At 54.1% G+C, this 15,469-nt stretch overlaps 4 protein-coding genes across 4 annotated transcripts; 3 read left to right on the plus strand and 1 right to left on the minus strand.

The window, feature by feature from the left end:
- Positions 1-2,148: 2,148 nt before the first annotated feature.
- SODALDRAFT_360954 (hypothetical protein) lies at positions 2,149-3,335 on the plus strand (the record flags this gene model as incomplete). The annotated part of the gene is made up of 4 exons (XM_028614323.1): positions 2,149-2,165; positions 2,566-2,638; positions 2,806-2,917; positions 3,028-3,335. The coding sequence occupies 4 exons, from the start codon at positions 2,149-2,151 to the stop codon at positions 3,333-3,335; spliced, it is 510 nt and encodes a 169-aa protein (XP_028465065.1).
- A 108-nt stretch (positions 3,336-3,443) lies between these two features.
- Positions 3,444-5,790, plus strand: SODALDRAFT_279633 (hypothetical protein; the record flags this gene model as incomplete). The annotated part of the gene is made up of 3 exons (XM_028608179.1): positions 3,444-5,415; positions 5,475-5,613; positions 5,676-5,790. 3 exons carry the CDS (start codon positions 3,444-3,446, stop codon positions 5,788-5,790), a joined length of 2,226 nt encoding a protein of 741 aa, XP_028465066.1.
- A 743-nt stretch (positions 5,791-6,533) lies between these two features.
- On the minus strand, positions 6,534-7,897 carry SODALDRAFT_334346 (proteasome component PUP1). The gene is made up of 2 exons (XM_028612182.1): positions 7,580-7,897; positions 6,534-7,465 (listed from the first exon to the last, which is right to left on the minus strand). The coding sequence occupies exons 1-2, from the start codon at positions 7,703-7,705 to the stop codon at positions 6,776-6,778; spliced, it is 816 nt and encodes a 271-aa protein (XP_028465067.1). The 5' UTR covers positions 7,706-7,897; the 3' UTR covers positions 6,534-6,775.
- Positions 7,898-8,237: 340 nt separating this feature from the next.
- Positions 8,238-13,468, plus strand: SODALDRAFT_345124 (hypothetical protein). Its single transcript, XM_028613192.1, has 3 exons — positions 8,238-8,528; positions 8,594-9,248; positions 9,315-13,468. Exons 1-3 carry the CDS (start codon positions 8,427-8,429, stop codon positions 13,250-13,252), a joined length of 4,695 nt encoding a protein of 1,564 aa, XP_028465068.1. The 5' UTR covers positions 8,238-8,426; the 3' UTR covers positions 13,253-13,468.
- Positions 13,469-15,469: the final 2,001 nt, after the last annotated feature.

Raw genomic sequence — 15,469 nt, forward strand, 5'->3', positions numbered from 1 at the left:
CGAGGATAACGGGTTTCTCGAGTCTATTACCTTCATGCACGAGAGACAGCCCTATCTCTACGATCTACAGTCACCGCTACCACGCGTCCCACGTCGCCATGCAAAGAGTGGCCATTTCGCCCACTTAGGTGAGGCACGTCAGGGCCTCGATGTAACAATGCCACACGGTATTTATGGCCTGGGTATGAATAACCCGCACGACGCAGGACTCGGACTTGCCTTGCATAGAAAGAAGGACAGGGACCAGATTCCCTTTTTAGCTGGACTCTGTCAAACACATAAGGACTTGGCGGCGGCGAGAGATGCTCTTTTCACAGTTAAATACCCACAGTCAACTACAACTTCCGGCCCAGCCGTTCACGCTTGGGCAAGGCACCCCACGTTAGGATCTGAGGTCAATCCATGACACTGGGACACTACTGGGTGGTTTCGGGGAAGATGGGACACTGAATCCGGAAAGGGAGTCTCTATACCAGACGAAATAAATCATCTCATAGCTAGGCTAGTAATACTACGGTCAGTTAGGATGGTAGAATCTATTTCAGTTCTCCGAGTCGTGGTACCACCTGGTGCAGTTGCCCCGGGCATTCCTCTAGTCCGTAACTCTTATTTCGGCGGGCCTCGGTGAACAAAATGATTGATGCCGAGAGGGCTCCATTAAGTAGGAACTTGTCTTGGACAATATAAAGTCCAGCCACAACGCTACGAGGCGAACCGAATTCGCGACGCTGGTGGCCGTTCTCTAACCGCCTCACACACGACCATGCCTGCCGCCAGAGTTGACTAATGTTTCCCATCTTGGCATTCTTCGCATGGGTACGACATGGAAATCGGATGCGGCAAGGCCTGCCTGGATCTAATTTCCGCGTACATGCGCTAGTCGATGTTAAAGTAAAGCGGCAAAGCCTGCAAAGCTTGACAGCAACAAGAAAAGAAACGTTACTGGCAACTCCGGGGTAAGGCGATGGGCCAATCCAGTCCCTGCATTCCCCTCTCCGTACGGTCCAAGCTCGGGTGCTCTCAGAAAGGGTCTTTTGTCCGCGTGCTAACCCAAATAATTATATCCGTTTCTTTAGGACAGATACCTAGGTACCGGCAGGAACATCCTCGGATGGAGACGTTTTGCGCTATAATTCGTCAGAAACAAATGACCGCAATTCCCACGGTTACGTCCAAATTCAATGTCACATGTTCTATGCATCTGGACTCAGGACCAATCAGTTCAACTTATACAGAAAGGCTGAACTCAGGGGTAGACGGTAGTTCCTGTATGCCGCAGTACGAAGTGCAGCAGGTAGTCGTTCAAGATACCTAATACGGGGTGATAGGTACGGTGGTAGTACAGTACGTCGTACGTTGTCCATACGGGGGTTTTTGTGCGGAATACACGGGGAAAATGGGATTCGCCGGCGCTGCCGGCAGAAGGTCCCGTAATCAAAGGGACCATACAATGTCGGTTACAAAGGAAGAAAAGGGTTACTCGACATAGGTCGCGTCCAACTTAAGGAACTCCATACCATTCGGCTACCTAGGTAGGTACCTAAAGGTATTCAGACAAGCCTAAGGTGGAAGCTCCGCTAAAGGCTAGGGACATCTTAGCATATGGGCCAGACGCCTCAAGGTTTGCGCTAATAATCCCGGCACGTGGTGTGTCTTCGTTCTTCAGGACTGGCTGGCGTACATACAATGTATAACCTCGCGATGATTATAAGTGTATACCTTAGGTAAAAGAATCTTTTAAGAAACGGACAGCGATATTAATTCTGTTAGTGTGGAAGTGATTCCGTGGTGCTTTTTATACTAACGTACCTACCTCAGGTAAGAAATAGATATACTTCGTAATGACTGTTATACTAAGGAGGGAATAGTTTCTGTGTTAAAAGCCGTAAGAAAATGGATACGAAGTCGTGTTCATGCTATAAATAAATGCAATGATATTATGGCATATATACTCGGAAGAATAGTCTTGGGTAACAGAACCGCTTATATGGCCTAGAATAAAATAAATTAGATAAGTTTACGGATATGGGTATATGTATAAAGGACAGCGTCTGTCCAGATATGCTCTACTATATATCCTGCACTTCGTACTTATGCGAAGTACCTTACATCGAAAGCAAAGAGGAGCCAATTTCGATCCACTTCTCAATGGATCACAAGACCAGGTGCCGCCTCCTTCTTCAGAACAAAAGAATGAAAGGAGACCGGGGCGGGGGGTAGTGTAAAGGGGCTAGGCACGGTTAAGGGTGTGCCAGGGGCCTTCCCCCATAGAGGATTGGACGGTTAGGCATGCTGCAAGACAGAAAAAGCCAGTGACAACAAAGTAGAGCGATTCCATAGTGTGTCTAAGTGGAGGATCTCCTACTCACACGGTAGAGGATATATTTACACTATCTCTCTACACAGTGTAACTGTACAGTAAATTACACACCATCATAACATTTAATAGAGGTTAGAATGTACCTTAGTGGTAAGGTAGTGACGGGGCCCTGTTTTATTGCCCACCTTCCTGCTACTATCCGGGTCTAGGGTCCGGGACATCCTTCACTGTTATTTCCCCGTTAGGACTTACCCCGTCCTGGGCAGTCCACGCCACGTCTCTCTGTCCGTCTCTTGGTCCACCCATATCCACGTCCACGTTCACGATCTTTCTATCTCTTTTACATGACACACCAGTGTTGTGCCCTTCACTGTTATTGTACCTTCTCTCCTTTTTTTCCCTTTTTTTTTCTTTTTTTTTCTTTCTTTTTCCTTTGACATTCTCTTTCTACCATCATCAACTTCTTCTTCTCATCGACCCTGCAGGGGACTAGAACTACCAGTCTCTGGCTTCAACGCCTCCATCTCCGCCTCAACCTTTCATCCGATTATAGTGATCTGCTGATCCAAACGCCACCGTCACTCTTCCGACTGCTTCGTCCAGCCACTCGTTAACAAATCTCATTGCCGCCTCCACCATCGTTTCTCGTCCAGCTATAATTTCGAGTTTCAAAGTTATCCCCTTAACGAACCAACTCTTCGTCGCAGATCAAGACGACACAAGACACATTTGGCTCCTCTCCGGCGACGATACGAGTAGGAGTAACAACCCGTCGAGTCCGCGTCGACTGCCATTTCCCATTACGACGACATACTCGCGACGTCCTATAGCCCGCCTCATAGCCCTCTACTACACTGTCACCCCCTCGCGCTCTTCTTGCCGAGGCGCCGTCATAATTGCCGGCTCGACTCTTAATGCGTCCCGCCCTTTGCCCATCAGCCATCGACAGCCACCCGTCTCATCTGATAGTTGGGCTCCAATTTCGTCCATGGTGCAGTTATCTTTCGACACCTGACGACGTGTCAATCCGACGACCGAAACGCACCCCGACATCCATAACTCGCTCCCACCAACCTGGGTACATATGCAACACACGTACCACATTGACGACACATTTTCCATCATGGCGCAGCGTCCTGGTTTTCTCGACTTGCGGTCAAAGTCCAGTGCCTCTAATGTGACAAGTGCATCCAAGCCTCTGCGTTCGCCTCGGCTTCATGTCGCAGGTGAAGTGCCCCCCGAACTCTCACCTCTCGATGCCTTCGCCATGCAAAGTCGCCTGTTGGCCCGCCAACTGCAAGATACTGATCGGTCGGGACGGCGCATGAGTCGACTCCCACCCCTCACTCCCGACAGCCCCCTTATCGTCCAGGGCCGGTCCGAGTACTTCCGTTTTATCTCACAGGACTCGTTTTCCGACGCAAGCGTCTCCCCTGAGCCTCAACAGAGCAGCTTCGGTTTCAGAACTGAAGTCGACGAGGAAACAGAGCGCCCCAAGTCCATGCATCCTCGGATGAGCTGCATCCCCTCTGTGCCCGACGAGGACAACCCTCTTCCCCCAAAGCCCCTGACCGAACCGATTTGCGGACGCCAATTGAGCCACATCAACGAGAATGAGACGCTGTTCGGCGCGAGAAGGGAACAATCCCCAGGCCCCATGGAGTCAGCGCCACCGGCAGCCGAAGAACCTTTGGCCCGCCCGCCCCGTCCGCCCTCTCCCCGCCAGCTAACACCATTCCATCCCATCTCTTTTTCTTCGTCCCCCGAAAAATTGACAAAGCAGCCGTCTTTCGATGGGGCGGCCTTGGCTCCACCCCGGCCATCGTTTGCAAAAAGACCTTCTGCACCAAGCAGCTCGTCCTCTCCACTGGAACCTGCAGAAGAGGACAACGTGATGAGCGCTTCGGTGCATTCACCATCAATTCGAAAGCTCTCATCCGCCAGCAGTGCCTTCTCCAGTATGCATGGCGGCTCTCCCGCTCTTGGCTCCACACCTTTCCGGAGATCTGCATCAATGAGCTCCGAAGCTTCACTCCCCTTGCCTCCACGTTCTTTCAACTTCTCCCGGCCGTTGAGTCGCGCCGGAACTCCCGGCCCCGAGGCCCCATCGCGCCAGGCCTCGTCTGACAGCCAACCATCCTTTGTGCTGGCCGACGACGCGGCGCACACTCCAGTGAGCATGACAGGGGAAGGTTTCCCTGATCGCCACGTTGATGATGGGAATTCGGCGGCGCCCTCTTACATTTATTCCAAATTTTCGCTGCCCAGGGGCAAGAGCATCCAGAGGTCAGATCCGATGGAGAGTGGACTGCAAGTTCGAAGCCAGTCGGAACAGCCCACTGCCTCTCCGAACAACGTGCAATCAGACTCTACCTGCGCCCCCCCATCTCCACCCACAAGGCCCTCTAGCTCCTCGGGGAACGGACTTGTAGAGAACGCCGACTTTACCAAGATGTCTCTTGAGGAGAAAGAACCCACGTCGTTGGGGCTCAACGGTTCCCCGCTGCGGCATTCGTCGACACCCTACCGCCCGTCGACGGATGGTGAGAGGATATCCGAGGATACGCCCAGAGGACGGTCTCGGATCTCACCCCATCACGACGCTACCCCATCGAAGACACCCATGTCCGTCTCCACGCCCGACTCAACTAGCAAGGCGAAGCCATCCCCGTCTCTGCAGTCGGTGGCACAAACAGCGTCGGGCATGACGGCTGAGGAGCACCTCGCCAAGGGCATCGAGTGCCACGAGAACAGTTCTGTCCAAGAGTCCACGTATCATTTTCGGCATGCGGCCAAACTGAACCATCCCACCGGCATGCTTCTTTACGCCTTGGCCTGTCGTCATGGCTGGGGTATGAAGCCCAACCAACAAGACGGCGTAGAGTGGCTGAGGAAGGCTGCCGAGTCAGTTAGCCTCGAGATTGCCGATGACGAAGGCCAAATCAAGGACGGTAAACATGTCGACGTTGCTGACAGGAGGACCCGGAAGGCCCAGTTTGCTCTGAGCATCTACGAACTCGGTGTCAGCCACATGAACGGCTGGGGCATTGAGCAAGATAAGGCCCTCGCCTTACGGTGCTTTGAGATTGCTGGATGTAAGTGGCACGCGCTTCCTACCCGCTGTACCTGAGCAGTAACTAATGCAAATAAATAGCTTGGGGAGATGCGGATGCTTTGGCAGAAGCAGGTTACTGCTACGCCAAAGGCATTGGGCGTAAGAAGAATTTAAAGAAGGCAGCCAAATTCTATAGAGAGGCTGAGGCCAAAGGGATGAACATGGTGGGCAACAGCTGGTACGTATGATTGGATTTCGCCGGGCAAGGGATGCGGCCTTAATACTGACTCCGTGGTATAGGATCCACAAAGCGAAGTATAAGGACGACGAGGGAGACGCACCCAAGGCGGTGAAGAAATCCCGGAGCAAATCTAGAACTCGCTCAATATTCGGCAAGAAGACTGGCGGCTTGTAAAAAAAAAAAAAAAAAAAAAAAAAGTCTTGTTCTAGGATCAGCGTCTCTCGGGAGTTCCGACCAAGACGCCTAATAACGAGACGTCGGAGAAGCAACAAAAAAAAAAAGATGGACCATCTCCTCGATTGTCCACCTACCTTAGGGAGTTTTGTCGGCGCAAGGGCGCTAATATGGCCAAGGCTGCCGCAACTGGGAGCGCATCATTTGGCACGTACGGGTTGGGACGGCTTCTTATTTTATTATTATTATTTTTTTATCTTATTATTTTTATTTTATTATTCCCCTTTTTTCGGGTTATATCCCGAGGTTCACCTTCAACTTGGACATCTAGACTCTGATGTCTGGACGGAGGGCAGCTTTAGTTTCTTTTGTACAAAAGTACCTATTTCGGAACATACCCAGCCGTTTTGGCTTTGATTTTACACATCACTTGGTCCCATATCATGCAAGACCGGGCAGAGGTGTTAATGGAGAGGAATTAGTGATAGGTCTAGTATCTAGGGCTGCGTTGTCGCGTCACACTGTTGGCTGTTTCTCCGGGAAACCTGAATGGGAGTTGATAAAAGCGCATATGTCCGTTGCATATATCGATTGCATTTAACATTGTCTCTTCCTCGCAATTCGCCCCAAAGTGATCTGGCTATAGGACGGATAGATATGAACAGGAAAAAAGCCGCTGCCGAAGCTCTCTTGGCAGCTTAGCAGGCCGTTTTGCGCACCTGCTAGTCTAAGAGATGCTTTTGCCACGCGCCTAGCTAACCCCTGTAAGTATTTGACGCGGATTTCTGAAGGAAGAATTACGAATTGCGAGCATACGACAAAGGGGCCGGTTGGGAATCAGATGCTTGTGTCGGGAGAATAGCCAGGCCAGTCTTGATAGACCTTCTATTGCAATCGCCGTGTTGTACAATACATCACCAAGAGCTCTTCCCATTCTTTGCCCTCCACACACACACCCCGAGGACGAGCCGCCGTATATATCACCTCACGCATCTATCTCCATGGCCTCTTCACCAACCGAGACCTCCGTGACGCTTACGTATCGACCAATATCGTTCTTGGAGATGATCTTCTCGTTGAGGACGGCGGTAGTGCCCTTGGGGAAAGCATAGCTCTTCAGCTTGGCGGAGCGCTCGTTGGGGCGGACGAAGCCGCGCTTGAGCTCGGTCTTGTCGGCGGTGATGACGGCGACGTCGACGTTGCTGCCGGAGCCGAGATCGTTGAAGATGCCGGAGAGGATGGCGTCGCTGCAGAGCTTGACGGCGTCGTCGCGGCCGAGGTTGGGCTTCCACTGGGACTCGAAGACGGACATGGCGGCGAGGGAGCCGGAGCCCATGGTGACGTAGGGGAGCTTGTCGGTGGAGCCGTGGGCGTGGACGGTAAAGAGGTGGACGCCGGTAGGGTCGACGCCGGCGACGACGAGGTAGGCGCCGATGTGGCCCTGGTAGCGGAAGAGGTGCTGCTTGAGCATGGTCATGCAGGTGACGACGCGGGGCTTGCGGCCCGTGGAGAGGGCGTGGAGCTCGAGGTTGGAGGAGATGATGGCGGTGGTGAACTCGGTGTCGGCGGCGGTGCCGGCGCCCGCGCACCAGATTTGCGGCGCGATGTAGTGCAGCTTCTCGCAGTTCTTGTCGGCGACGATGGGGCCGGAGGTTGCTCTTGTGTCGGCGGCGATCTGGATGGGAGAGAAGAAGAAGATGGGGTAAGCAACGTAAATTCATGCAATTCACCAGGCGGCCCTGGGACCGGAGGGCAAAGGAATGTCTGGGTGTTCCAAGGAGAGACAAACCACTACACCGCCGTCAAATATGCATCCCACGATGGTAGTTCCTGTGCTGGTGGCCTTGGGTAGAGGCACACCGCGAGCATGGAGAGCCGCATTGCGGTTGTAGTTGGTGAAATCGAACCCGGCCATGGTCGCAGGTGCTGGCGTGTCCGTGTCCCTGCAAGCAAGTTGCTGCCAAACTGTTTTCCTCTTATTATTCGAATATCGTCTTTTCTGCGTTTCGACGGGCGTTGATGGCGTACAGATGCGGGTGTGGGCGTCGTTAAAGAGCTGGCGGATTGACTAGGTAGGGGAGTTGTTCGTGAGATGACGAGGCATAGTAGCAGCCTTCTTGTCGAGCAAGTTGGCTGAGGTAGGTACTTTGGAGTTCGTACCGATGTACCCAAGTAGCCAGCCTCAGGTACCTAAGGTAAGGTACCATCTTTGTAAAGTAGGTACCTAAGGTAGCCTTAGGCAGCCTGCATGTGGCCCAAGCTCCTTCCAAACACGTGATGTGATGGTGGGAGACTCTCCGAGCTTGAATTCTTTGTAGAAGTCTCTCTCAGGATCTCAAAAGGTCGTCCAGGCAGTTATTACTCATCACTTCAGGCAACATCTACCTCTGCAATACATATATTTCCACGCGTCCGACGTGTAACTTCCTTCGGGCCGTCTGGGCAAACCCTCTTTGCTGTCGCCCCCGCCGTTATACAGTGGTCAGTTCTGGCAAGAGGGTAGAAGTAAGGGAGAAACAAAAAGCCCCCCGTTCGGGTCAAACCACTCCTCTGTCACTACCATACCACCCATCAGCCTTTCTCCGAATGCCAAAGGTCCTGCCAGGCCTTCCTCAGCCGGCTACCTAGCAACAGCCATGGCTTTCGGATTCAGGAGTTCGGGAAACGCCATGACGGGAGCCGCGCCAGGGCCTGCCGGCGTCTCTGAAGGCCCCGAACTAGAACTCATCCAAACAGAGGTGCGTCGTTCGGTTCCAGTTCATATTTGGTTAACCTACGTTGTCTTGCTCATCCTTGTTCACAGGCCCTCGGATTCAAATCGATTGCTGGAGACGCAAAACTCCGCCTTACAACGCCATGGTCCCCTCCGCCCGCTGACACGGCATCTCTTATAACCATCGCCGCCCGCAAAGGCCTTGTTGCTGCTGCTGGCCCAGACGGTATCGTCACTGCTACGACGGACGCCGTTCGAAAAGGCTTCGATGGAGAGAAGGAAGGCGATTCCGATGTCCGAGTCTTTCAACCGCAGCTCAAGCTTCCTCTGTCCATGCGCGTATCCCACATCGCCTTCACTGCCGACGAGACATACCTCTTGCTTTCTGCGGAATCAGGGGGAGGCCTGGCCGTATACGATACCCAATCCCTTCTTCAAGGCAACACCCAGGCGGCTTTCGAACTAGCGACCAATGGCGAGTCGCTCCGTGCCCTGGCACCCAACCCAACAGCGGAAAAGGCAGACCTCTGCGCCATTGTGACCAACAACGGGAACCTACACATGGCCAGTCTCAAGGAGAAAAAAATCAGTAACCCCCTAAAGTCGCAAGTCAGCTGCGTCAGCTGGAGCACGAGGGGAAAGCAGCTTCTTGCCGGGCTGGCAGACGGGACCATCCACCAGATGACGCCAGAAGGAGAGGCCAAGGCCGAAATTCCGAGACCTCCGAGTGTAACGAATGCCCACGGTATGTTTGTCTTTCTCTCTCGAAGACTTCGATATCTCTGTTACCTATCGACTAATGCATCTTTAGTGGCCTCCCTTTCCTGGCTGGAAAATCACGTCATCCTCGCCATTCACACGAACACAAACGAGTCCCCTCCGTCTTCGACCTACCACATCATTACTCGACAGCCGCCATCCAGCTTCACTTTTCAGAAGATGACCGATCCAGTGGACCCCTTCGGCGCCGAAAGGGTCCCTCACCACTCCATCATGAGACTCAAAGATTTCCCTCCCAATCTCCAGGACCTTCTCATTGTCGCGTCGACCGCATCTCCAGATATCGGCCTGATCAGCAGGTCCAAAACGCCCTTGTCTCCGGACAAGCCTGCCGAGTCCATCTCCAATGTCTTTACCACTACTGAACTCCTAGATGACTCCAAGAGGGCTCAACTGCCCATGAGCGAGTCGATGGACAATACCACCGCTGTCGGTGTGGCGCTCGATCTCTCCAGCAAAGACAAAGTCTACAAGCCTTTGCCTGCAGACGAGGAGATCGAGGAGTCACCGGGACCTCTGCCGGGCTACTGGGTGCTGAACAACGAGGGCGTTCTTTCTTCGTGGTGGATTGTGTACGAAGACTCCATTCGGCAGGGTACGTCCTACCCGAGCTTGGCCGCCCTTGACGGCTCCGCTCAGACGGCGGCCCCTGCTACTATGTCAGCTCCTGCAGCTCCGGCTGTCGCACCAGCCGTCGCACCGGCCTTCAGCGCTAGCACAGGCACATCTGCCTTTGGCTCTACGCCAGCATTCGGGGGTTCCAGCGGTCTTGGGGCGAAACCTTCCCCGTGGGGAACGTCGCAGACCTCAACAGGCACGACCGGAGGACAGCCCTCGACGGCATTTGGCGGTAGTTCATCCGGCAGTGGCCCCGCCTCTTCCGCTCCCGCCTTTGGCAAGACCAGCGCGCTCGGCTTCGGGCAATCTTCGCAAATCGGCCCGAAGACTTCGCCATGGGGCGCGGCAGGCTCCACAGCTCCCAACGCATCCTCGGCCTCGGCTACCCCTGCGTTTGGTCAATCGGGTTTCGGTGCTTTGGGCGGCGGTGCAAACAAGAGCGTCTTCGACAGCAGTACGAGTAGCAATACTGCTGCCTCGGTCCCCACCTCGGGAGGCTTTGCCGGCTTTGCGGGATCAGGCGGCTTCGCGGCCGCCGGCGCGAACACCAGCGGTGGTAGTATCTTTTCTAGCAAGCCCTCGTCGGGATCCCCGTTTGGTTCGGCTGCTCAAACCCTCAAGGACTCGAGCACCGCGTTTCCTGCTCCGAAATCCGGCGGTTCGGGTCTCGCCTTGAACGCGGGTTCCTTCAAGCTTGATAGCTCCTTCAAACCCGATCCCGCGACTAAGGACGACAACGAGAAGCCTTCTTCAGCTGGGGGCTCGTCGCTGTTTGGTAGCAATTTTGGCGCTGCTCTGGGAGACGCGGCCCAGCAGACGTCGAAAGATGAGGATATGGATACTTCGACGACGCCACAACCCACACAAACCAAATCATCTTTTAACCTGGGCGGTGCTCCATCGGCAACCGAGTCCAAGTCCCCGTTCGGCCTGTTCGGATCTCAGTCAAAGGCACCTTTTGCCCAGGCAACGGAGACAAAGTCGCCTGGGCTTTTCGGCAGCACTCCGCCGGCTGACCAGAAGACGCCTCCGGCCAAGTCCGCGTTTGGTCTTGGTAGCACGGAGACTACGCCTCAGGCAAACCCGGCTTTCAGCCTCGGCGGTGCGCAGCCAAAATCTCCGTTTACTCTTAACGGCCATGAGTCTACAACTCCTACGACTACTCCTGCGCCGAGTAAATTTGGCTTCCAGACTACTTCCGACACTCCCAAAGGCAGCATCTTCGGCTCCACAGCAACTAGCGGTGGCCTCTTTAAGACATCCGAGCCTGCGAAACCTGCCGCGGAGGCAAAACACCCCGAGATCAAAGTGGAAAGTCCCGGCGAAGCGCCTCTTCCCCCAGAGTCGACAAGCAGGAACGCGTATCCTCTCGGAGAGTCCTCGTCCTCGTCCGGTACTTGGACCGATGTAGGTAGCAAGACTTCCAAAGCAGACGATGCGCCACTGCCGCCCGACTTTGTTAAACCTGCGAAGCCTGCGGGGAAGCCACCCTCGCCTCCAGACACACTCTCCACGCCCAAACCATCCACGTCGGGGGGTATCTTCTCATCCCTGTCGGAGAAGAAACCGGCTTCGTCCACTCCTTCGCAGCCATTCACATTCCCATCAGTCACTCAGGATGCGTACTCGGACAGCTCCGATGAAGGGTCTACCGACGGATCACAGCTGGGCGAGGAGGCGCCGCTGCCTCCCGACTTTGTCAAGAAGGCTCCAGTCAAGGAAGCGGCGCAGGTCCCGGCCGTACCAGATAGTGAAGGCGCCAGCGACCTCGGGGAGGAAGAGGGCGACGCTGAATCTGAGGGCAGCGGTGTTATGGTGGGCAAGGACACCAGCCCGTCCACCACGGGTTTCGCGGCAACACCCGGGTACACGCCTCAAAGCTCATTCGGTGGAATGTCCGGCAGCACTTTCATCATCCCTCCGGCACAATCCGACATGCCACGTGGCTCGTTGTTTGGGGAGCTGGGGAGAGCACAGGTGCTGCCGCGGCCAAACGCCACCAGCCCCCGGTCGCCAAGCCCGGTTCGCAGTGCGATACCGAGCAGAGTGTCCCAGCCAAGCGGCTCACGGTCGGTTAGCGCCCCCGGCATGGCATCGCAGATTCTGGGAGGATCTAGGCGGTCAGGGCATCAGATGGGATTATCTACCGTGGCCAACAGGCTGGAGGAGGACCCGCAACTGAGACAACAGAGGCAGGCCCGCTCGAGACGTGAGGCCGAAGAGACAAAGGTGTTGGAGGATGAAGAAGACGATGAGATTCAGAGGATCCTCGCTTCGGACATGGAGCCAACGCTAGTTCTGGACGACTTCATCGCGCACACCAATGTCGTTCCCTCCTCCCAGGAGACGATTCCGTCCCAGGTAGAGGCCGTTTACCGAGACATCAACTCGATGATCGACATGCTGGGTCTGAACGCTCGGTCTATGGCAGGTTTCATCCAGGGACATTCGGAGAATTATAAAGAAGGCGGCCGACACAAGGAAGATCTGGAGAATCCCGATGACTGGGTCCTGTGTGAAGTCGATGAACTGGGCGACGTACTCGACACGGAACTAGCCCAGGAGCTCGAAAACGGGAGGGTCCAGGACGTGGAGGGCAAGCTGGAAGCGTGTCACGACCTAACCCGGGAGATGTCGCGGCTCCGGTCGAAGCAGGAGGATCTCAAGAAGCTCATCACGGTTCGGCTAGACCCAGAGCAGGCCGAAGTCAGCCGGTCGCTGCCCCTTAGCGCGGAGCAAGCGACGCAGCAGAACGAGCTCCGGCGCGAGTACGGCAAATTCATGCGGCAGCTGGCGGAGGCCGAGGAGACGCTGACGCTGCTCAAGACCAAGCTGGCGCCGATGACGGCGACGTCGGGCAAGAGCACGGCGAACGTGCCGACGGTCGACGCGGTGATGCGGACCATCCACAAGATGACCAGCATGGCGGAGAAGCGCTCGGGCGACATCGACGTGCTGGAGAACCAGCTGCGCAAGCTCCGCTTCTCGTCGGCCGACCGCCGTGAAGGCTCGCCTCTGGCGGCGGCGACGACGACGACGACGACGACGCCGCAGCGCAACAGCCACAACAACCGTTCGGTCGTCTTCTCCCCCGACTCGGCGGCTGGGGGGTCGCCTCGCGCGTCGACAACGCACAACCCGCCCAACTCGCTCATGTCTTCGGTCGCTTCGGCCGGCGGCGGCGGCGGCGGTGGGGCGACGCCGAGGAAGAAGCTGAGCGGGTTCAGCCGCGCGGAGAAGGTAGAACTGATGGAGAAGAAGGCGAAGCGCCGGGCCGTGCTGGATAAGCTCAAAGCGAACATCAAGAAAAATGGGGTGCAGCCCTGGCCGATGCCCGAGGATACTGAGTAAGGGTTGGTACAGGAGGGGAGAAAAGCAGGCCTCCTATTGAACTGGCTGAGGCTTGGTTGGATCTGCCATGGGTGGAATGTATGACTAGGGGGGATCACCGGGATGCTTCGTGGCGATGATGGGCAGCAGGGCGGGGACCAGAACCAGAACCAGAACCAGAACCAGGGAGCCTGGAGTCTGGGCCACTGGGGTACGCGTTGTATTTTATTGTGTGGATGTTCTGTATTAGGATGTAGTAGGCTTCTTTACGCCGTACAGTCGTAATTTTTCATTCTGAGCATCGATCGAGTAAAAAACCTTTCGAGGCTCCTTTAGAGTGTGGTCGTGTCTCGGTAGGTAAGGTTGTAATGTGATGATCCTACGATGGCCGCTCTCTCAACCACTGCGGCTGCGGGAGGAGGCTCTCTTGTCTTCTAGAATGCGAGATGTTTCTGGTTTCTTTGGGATTTTTTGGGGCACAAAAGGAAATTTGCTCCCTAGTAAAAATAGACATAGTACTGTCTTTATGGCACAATGCTGAGCCAATACTTGTCTCTGTCTCTACCACTGCGGTGACTATGGGACTTTCAGCTACTAAATAGGGTGTTTAGAACTGTAGTGATTAACTTGACCTTACTGTCATTCAGTTTGAAGCGATCACGATATACGGATAAAACCTCCTTGTTAACTAACCCTTTAAGAGTCTCTCACAACTGTTCTCTTTAGATTTGAAACTTTCCGTTTGGTTTGGAAACGGCCCATCATACATTTTTAAGTGCCTATTTCTGTATACTCTTCACACTTTCACTATTATTTTCTGTTAAAGTAGCGCCGTATCAAGACCCCTCGGGCCTCGGGCCTCGGACCAGCACCACCCTAAGTATGTATCACTTTGGACGAGCCACCGGGAAGGAGTGGTTAGCACGAGTACGAGTGGGTATGACTAAGGTATGTATCAGTAAGGTAGGAACCTGATATATTTTAACCCCCTATATGATGTCACGGGAATACCTGCGATGGGAGGGCAGGCAGTTGGAGACAAGGGATTGCTGCCGCACGAAGAACCCCCGTTTCTTCTGCCTCTCTACCCCGCCAACATCCGAGGCTATTACGTCTTTTTACTCCGTGGAAGGGCCTCGTGTAATTTACCACGACAAGTTAGAGCCAGGGCAGGCTGGTGATACGTTTGGTTTTTGACGTCATGTCCTATATTTACAGGCTGCAAAAAAGGCCAAGCCACTGTTGTGAGAAAGAAAACAAGTCTTGGGATTCAAGTTGGTTTCCTTCCAAGTTGTAAGCCGGTAGCTGGTAAGAGAACCGGGATGTTAAGACAAATAACACTAAGAACACTGCAAAAAGCGTGCCATGTCGTCCGATTCAACTCGACGTCTTTTGAGCCTCAAAACGATTCTCTGCCGATCAATCAATGATCGCCACGATATCCTCAGGGAGATCTGATATGGACAGACGCCAAGCTTCTTCAAGGACACTTCTTGCTTTTGGTTGTTATTCCTTGGTTTGATTTGATTCGCGGGACCTTTTTTGGTTATTTCCCCCCCCCCTTCTCCTTTTAAGTTTTAAGCTCGCTATTTATTAGTCCCGGGTTTTTTTTTCTTCTTCTTTGTTTATTTGCCCAATGTATTAAACTTGCAAGACAAAGCAAAGTATTAAACTGTGTATTAGTCAAACTCCTTACCTTGTCTCTCGAGTTCTTCCAGTACACTGACAATGGCGTTAGATCTCCACCCACCACGTACACTGATGACATGGTAGTACCTTGATGTGTCTGACGCTGGCCCTGACAGGGATATAGCCTCGATACAGCCTGAAAGACAAAAGGGACCCGCTGGCGGATGTGAAGGTGAGAGGATGGTAAGGTTCTGTATGGACTCACAGTGGTCGGCTTTGAAGCAGCCGACGCTAGGCTCGCAGACACATAGGATTGGGAGGAGGAGATATGTGATGGGCACTGGCGCAGTTGCATATGTCCAAGGGCTGTCATGCAGGGATGCAAGAGAGGGCAGGGGCGGAAGAAATACGAGACTGGAAGAGACACTACGGCTGTAGCGTCGACACTTGACACACCGCTCTTGTGTTTGATTACATTTTGCAAACACGACCTCTGTACCGTGGAGGATGGGCCAGGTCAATGAGATAGTATTTTGAGCCATATCAGGATTGAGATGGCGCAAAGGGAAATAAATAAATAAAAATGGGATACGATCTTGCTCTCTTGTA

Source organism: Sodiomyces alkalinus (assembly GCF_003711515.1).
Source record: "Sodiomyces alkalinus F11 unplaced genomic scaffold SODALscaffold_7, whole genome shotgun sequence".
Taxonomy (NCBI): Eukaryota; Fungi; Ascomycota; class Sordariomycetes; order Glomerellales; family Plectosphaerellaceae; genus Sodiomyces; species Sodiomyces alkalinus.

Excerpts from the sequence above, each read along its gene's own strand:
- SODALDRAFT_334346 (XM_028612182.1), bottom strand. The coding sequence starts at position 7,705 with ATGGCCGGGTTCGATTTCACCAACTACAACCGCAATGCGGCTCTCCAT. Across the intron at positions 7,466-7,579 it reads TATTTGACGGCGGTGTAGTG|ATCGCCGCCGACACAAGAGC; the intron begins GTTTGTCTCTCC and ends TCTCCCATCCAG.
- SODALDRAFT_345124 (XM_028613192.1), top strand. The coding sequence starts at position 8,427 with ATGGCTTTCGGATTCAGGAGTTCGGGAAACGCCATGACGGGAGCCGCG. Across the intron at positions 8,529-8,593 it reads TAGAACTCATCCAAACAGAG|GCCCTCGGATTCAAATCGAT; the intron begins GTGCGTCGTTCG and ends CCTTGTTCACAG. Across the intron at positions 9,249-9,314 it reads GAGTGTAACGAATGCCCACG|TGGCCTCCCTTTCCTGGCTG; the intron begins GTATGTTTGTCT and ends ATGCATCTTTAG.